This window comes from Haliaeetus albicilla, chromosome 14 (genome assembly GCF_947461875.1).
Source record: "Haliaeetus albicilla chromosome 14, bHalAlb1.1, whole genome shotgun sequence".
In the NCBI taxonomy this organism is placed as follows: domain Eukaryota; kingdom Metazoa; phylum Chordata; class Aves; order Accipitriformes; family Accipitridae; genus Haliaeetus; species Haliaeetus albicilla.
The window spans coordinates 13,625,556-13,632,125 of NC_091496.1; the positions used below are offsets into that span (position 1 = coordinate 13,625,556).

The following is a 6,570-nucleotide window of genomic DNA, read 5'->3' on the forward strand; positions in this document are numbered from 1 at the left end:
TATGTATATGCATATATCTCTGCATGTACATAGATCTAGAGAACTATAGATTAGGGTCTATGGTTGATGAACTATGGCACGTGAGACATATCTATATATAGGTATCTAGGTAGGTGTATATATATACCTGCATACACATTTAACTATATACAGCAAAAGGCACTGTAGGATTGAGATCAGAATAAAAGCAAAGTATGTATTTGACATGCTATTTAAATTATTTGATGCACATGTAGTATGCCATAAGGTGCAAGGTCAAGACTACCATTTGCTGCCCCTGAACAATTCTATAATAACCAGCAAAATCAGTACACAACCCTTTACTCAGTAAGAACTGTAGACTTACATACTGCTGTCTTTAGTGACTGAGCAAACAGAACTTACTACCATGCAAGCTATTTGACAGAACCCAGAGCATTGCCTAACTGACTTGTTTTAGTTTCATTTGCCTGAAAGAACTACTGCAATTTTAGGCAGAGTTTGCAAGCTTTTATACCCCAGGGTCACTATAGCAGCTTTGTGGTTGTATTCAACTACCTCCATGAAAATTCAGAATGGCATCTTTGAAACAACAGGAACAGCACTCATTTCCTCAGAGGGTGACAAAAAAGCTGCATATTTAAACTGAATGGTTGTTCACAGAAAGTTGTATTTTTGCGTAACATTTAAAGAACAGTAGTTCACAAATTTTCAGAAGCCTCTGAAGTTAAGGGTTACTGAAATTAATATTCAGTCATATTGCTCCAACCAGATGTAGACTATGTAAATGAAGCTTTATGAATGGCCTGGATGACTATCACTGCTCACAATGAAGTAATCTGTTGGTGTGTGTCCCTGCAATCAAATTAACAGGATCCAGTTGAAATATAGTTAAAGGAAATAAAACTTCAAAAATATATTAACACTCAAAGCGTAATACAGAAGATGAGTAGTAACAGACCCATTTTTTACCCTGAAATTACAAAAAGGCTCAAAGCATACCTGAAGTGACAGTTGTCTATGACCTGTTAACACATCTCTAAGAGCAGAGCTTCTTATTACAGATCAGCTGTACAACATACTTACGGGTTGTTTTCTCTAAGGTAATTACTCTTTCTATCACACTTAAGGGAAGAGAAGTGCTCAGAACTGTTGATGTTCATTCAAAAGCCCCTAATTTACAAGAATTTCATGCAAGCCTATATTTACACCAATTAATTTTTTTTTAAAGAAACATTTTACCATCTAGTTGATTCTACCAAAGCATTTTTCCTAGTCTAACCTTACCAGATAAAAATTATTTCTCTTGAAAAGACAGCGTGTATTTTATAACTTATATGATAAAGCATAAGTTGAGAGTTCATGTTTCAAACTATGTGCTACAAGCATGAAATTTATTAAATAAATACTAGAAAACATCATTTCCAAAAACATCTATACAGCTGGGTTTTTTTTAAATTAAAAAAAATAACAAGAGAGATACAATACTCTTTCTTCACTAAGTTTCCAGATAATATGCTTGCCTCAAATTCGAAAAATATCTTCACAGATACTCAAGAGGTGCATTAATGGTATTTGAATCAGAAATGTTTACATAAATGCACATTAATACGCAGACGAGCTTTTAAGAAGGGTGTTTCCCAAGTGCTATGGCTGAATATAGTATTTGTGATATTTTTAATGCTATTTCAGAATGTACAGGAATTAGAACAAAATCAACATCACGATTGCCATTAGTACACAGACTTTCACTATGTATCTTAGTAGTCTTGATCAGTGATTTAGAATAGTCTAGATTGTTAATTCATTTTTAGTAGTCTTAAGCATTTTAGAAAAGACGCACTTTCCTAAAAAAAAAACAAAAAAAACCACACAACCAGGGAAGGAAAGTTTTACAACATCTGGTGTAGCACTGCTTATGATCAGCTTAGCTTTTATCCTTAGAAGTCAAGCACACTCCACCTCCCCTTTACTTAAATAGGATTTTCGCAAAACAACGAGATAGAAGCACTTAAAAATAAAAATTTTTAAAATAAAACCATCAAGAGGTTAAAAGCATAGAAACCACCTTTTTACCTGTTTCAAATCAATGACCCTTTCAAACCCCCGTTCATACTTTAGGAAAGAGCACATCAAGTTCTTTACTATCTCCAAACCTAAGAGTTTCAGCTTAGATGACCAGAACACAGATACACAATATTCAGTTGAGTTAGTTACCAGTGTCCTCTTGAATGAAAGGTATAAAAAGATCTGAGACTTGCAAAGTTGTTAAAAATGAGGATTATTTAGACTGATGATCTAAGAGGATCATATTGACATCACTCCCTCCAGACAACAGCTGAGGGTCCCCTACACAGTATCCACCGCAAAAACCACCAACACTTTCATCCATCCTTTGTGTTCCATGGCAACGTATTAGCGAGAGATATAACCCAAAAGATTAAGCAAGTTTGTCATATACCACAAAACATTTGAAACATCTGATTTTAAGGTAAAGCTTTACACCATTCATATTTCAGTTCTGCTATAACAATGGCAATCTGTATCAGACAAACGATAGAAATGAGAGTATCAGAATGCTTTTGTCAAGACTATTGCACAAGAAAACAAAAATGTGTTATTTGTGGACAAATTAAATGAAAAAAATCAGCAAAAAATATTTACTGAGGTCTGTCTAGAATCTAGAAAAACTGTTTTCTTTGCTGTCATATGAAGCTTTGACTTCCAGCCCTTGTTTGATGCAAAACACATGTTCGTTATAGAAAATCAGAATCTAGACCACGCTGGCTGTAAACATACAACATGAAACACCAAGAGGAAGCAATCTATACCTACTTCCTTTTGCCCAAACAGCAATGTCAGCAGAAAACAAGGAAAAACTATGCTCTTGAATGTATTGTAACTATACCAGTAAAATCCTAACCTACATTATTTTAGGAAAAAGCCCACTTGCCCCTATATCCACAGATACATGCTTATTGGCAAAACACACAGACAAGCCTATACTGTTTTCAAACTATCCACTTCATTTAAACCTAATTGTGCACACCCATAGTACTGAAGTAATCTACTAATAAGTCCTGCTTACTTTCTAGTGCAAACTAATTAAAATTAAATACATTTGATTTCCAGTAACAAGCTTGCTCTTGGTGCCCAGATTATACAATTTATTTTGTAAGTGGCGGGGGAGGAAATAATCAACTTTCCACCTTCCAAGTCGAACATGTTTTCAGTTATGTCAATGGCATTATTAAATAGCAGTCTTTCAGTAACATTCAGCCAGACCAATCAGTCTACCTGCACATAACTCTAGCTTTTCTACACTCTTCCAGCACTCCATGGCACCTATCAAGTACTTTTAGTTCATTCACTCAGGCCTAAATATAATTCTGTAAGCCTGTTACTCAACACATCCAAAGGCAATAAAGATGTGAAAATAAAGAAATGTTTTCAATTGCATTCACCCATTATTCCACTCCTATTTTAGATTCCATTTTGACTTGGAAACAAAGCGATGAGTAACAGCAATTTCTACTCCACAGATTTGCCACTGTTTAGCAGCAAAAGTACATCCTGCACTTAAATGAGAAAATACAACTTCCTCCCCCCCCAAAACCTCTCTACTAAGTCTTAAAGAAAACAGAATACTGAAGCTTTTTACCCCCTTCACACCTCTCTTCTCCCTTTTTAATCATTTTAAAGAGCATCTAAGCATGGCTCTGTCAAAAAAACCCACAACACCAACACACCAAAACAAATACCCAAAAAAGCAACAAAATATCCCAACATGTTCATAGTACAAAAAAAAAACCAAAACCAAAAAAAAACGCCAGAAAAAACCCCAGTAATTATGAGTCTTGTCACCACACTAATCTACATCTGGTTTACTACACAGAGGTGACTACTGACACAAATGTGAATATTAAGGCCAAAGATAAGCATCAGTTTCCTGGGTTTCCTATAATTTATTATGCAAAAATCAAGTCCAAAAGTTTGAAATAGAAAGTGTTAAGAGGACAAAAGAAATTTTGAACACAGTTCTTGCCAAAGCATTTAACACTGTTTAAGGTAATATATCTTTTTCCTGAAATGCCTTGCCAATTAGTTCCTTCAATCCTATTTTCCCATTTTTTAGTAGCATTCTCTTTGCTTGCTGCTGTATGAAAGCAATAGGAAAGCTTACTGACTATTCAGTTGAAAGCTATAGAAACAACAAGCTGTCAAATAGAGAAATTGAAACAAAAGCTATTTTTCCACACAGGGGTGCCACTACTTAGAAAAAAGGATGACAAAACTATTGTATACTATTCAACTATAACAAAGCTAAAACATTAGGCTATTTATCAGATATGAAATGGTACAAGTCAGTTACAAGGTCTAGTACAAAGTATTTAGCATAAAGGACATTAAAATAATCCCGCATTTTCCACTAGTCTAGGACACCCTTTCTGCAAAGTACATACAGTTTACGTGAACAAGACTGACTCGTCCGTACAAGATGTCAATTTATGTTTAATAGCAATTATATTGTTAAAACTATCACTTAATGAAATGGTTCTGTCAAAGTATTTAACCTTTATTCAGCATTAACAGATTTCGAATTGTCCTATCATTCCAATGCCGTTCTTCATTTCACATATTTCTCTCTTCCTTTCCCACACGCTCAGATGTTTCAGCAGCATACTTTCAGTATTTGCAAAATCCTGCCCAAAGAGCGTGGCCGATTTCCCACGGGCTCCCACCCCACCCTGGATGAACTCGTTACTTCCCAAAGTCCACTCCACTTCCTCTTCCACCCCTGGACCTGCCAGCACTCCCAACGCCCCTCCGCCTTGCGCAACATCCGCGGCCTCCTCCCCACATTTCAGACAATCCCTGATGCTACATTTACATTGAGGTTTGGGGTTTTTTTGTTCCCAGACGACTAGCAAAGACTGACAGCTTAAAGGGCTAATGATGTGGTTTTAATCCCATGTAGCACCAGATAATAAAACAAGCTACAAAGATACACATATACGGAGGTTGCTAACCTGCTCATCTTCAGCTCTTCTGTGGGCCAAAATGTATTTTGATATTGAGTGTTTAAACAATATTGAAAAGTGCCAGTGACATCTGCCTGATCAAAATTATTGTTCACATCTCAGACCACCTATTCAAAAGATAAATCTCCTCAAACATTTTAACAGCCCGATTAAACAGCTAAAACAAACCAGGAAAAGAGCTAATTTGCCAATAAATTCTCCCCCCCGAGCACACACACGTTAACCAAAGGCTGATGGTGAACTGATCTGGAAGGAAGAAAGACGAGGGATACAGGCAGGGCTGCGATGGGGGATGGGGAGCAAAGAGAGATGTTAGGGAAGGGAAGATGAATATTCCTCCAAGGACTATTCAATACATTTAACACATCTCCTCGGAAAGAAGAGAAATCGCAAGCAGGCGGCTACAGGGGCAGATAAAGGGGGAAAGGAGAGAAGGAGCGCCCGACTATCCCCAGATGACATTATACATGGCAACCCTGCGAGAAAAGGGGCTGTTAAGGGAGACGAAGAGCTAACAGCCCTCCCCGAGACGCCTCTGTCCCCTTTATCTGCTCAGGGAAGGAAGGGGGGGGGACGACGGACGTGGGGGGGAGGAGGCTCCCGTTTAATTTTGCAACAGCCGATCACCTACCATCTCCTCAGGAGCAGAGGAGGGCCGGGACAGGGGGCTGCGGTGACAAACCTTCCCGGGGGTGGGGGCAAGAAGGCGGCTAAATTAAGGAGGCCACTTGCCCCCCTCCTCCCCTCGCCGAAATCAAAAAGCGGTGGGGGGTACGGGGGAGCCGGCCGAGCTTCGGGGCTACACAATAGCAGGTCACTCCCAGGGAAGCGATGCTTCCCCCGACGCCCCCCTGCTCGCAGGGGGATGGGGAAGGGGCTGCGGGGGCAGCCCGGCACCTCGCCCCCCGCCCCCCCGTGGGGACCCCCCCCCCGCCCCGAGGGGAGGCAGAAACCCTGCCCGCCCCCCCCCACCCCCCACCCCGCCGCGCCGCCGCCCCTCACCATGAAGTCGCTGGCGAAGTTGTCCTCCCCATTGTGGTCCGTGTCCTTCATGGCCTGGACTCGCTTAATGAATTTCCTCAGGATCTCCTCCTGGCTCATCCTGCCCCGCCGGCCGCCCTGCGGAGCGGGAGCCCCAGCCCCGGCCGGCCGCCCGCCCGCTCTCCGCCTCGAGCCCCCTCCGCCGCACGAGCCCGTCACCCGGCTGCCTTCCCTTCCCTGCCTCGCCTCGCCTCTCCCACCCCCCGGGCCTGCCCCGCGGCCTGCTGGCGCGGCGCGGCGCGGCTCCCCACCCCGCTCACGGCCGCTCGGCCGCCCGCTCCATCCTCCCCTCCCTCCGCCCGACCCTCCCTGGACGCCGCCGCCGACACAGGGACACGACGAAGTCCCCACCTCCTCCCCCCGCGCAGGCGCGACTCCCGCTCCTCCGGCGTTTCCTACGCCCGCCCCTCCTCGGGAACCGGCCCGCCCCCGCTTCGCGCCCATTGGCTCCTCTGACGGCCGCCTCGTCGTATTGGTGACCGCGCACGCTAATTACCGGCTAGGCCAG

The 6,570-nt window shown here is 42.3% G+C and overlaps 1 protein-coding gene across 4 annotated transcripts in view; it reads right to left on the reverse strand.

Moving 5' to 3' along the window:
- Window positions 1–6,309, reverse strand: part of PTPN12 (protein tyrosine phosphatase non-receptor type 12) — an 83,485-nt gene extending 77,176 nt beyond the window's left edge. For 2 of the 4 annotated variants that reach the window (XM_069801743.1, XM_069801741.1), the window contains exon 1: window positions 6,024–6,161. Coding sequence is in view for 2 of the 4 variants with exons in the window: in XM_069801740.1 (XP_069657841.1) it covers window positions 6,024–6,122 (99 nt within the window). In the remaining 2 variants the exon portion in view is untranslated. Of the gene's footprint in view, window positions 1–6,023 lie in introns of all 4 variants that reach the window. The other 2 variants (XM_069801740.1, XM_069801739.1) reach the window with 2 other exon arrangements.
- Window positions 6,310–6,570: the final 261 nt, after the last annotated feature.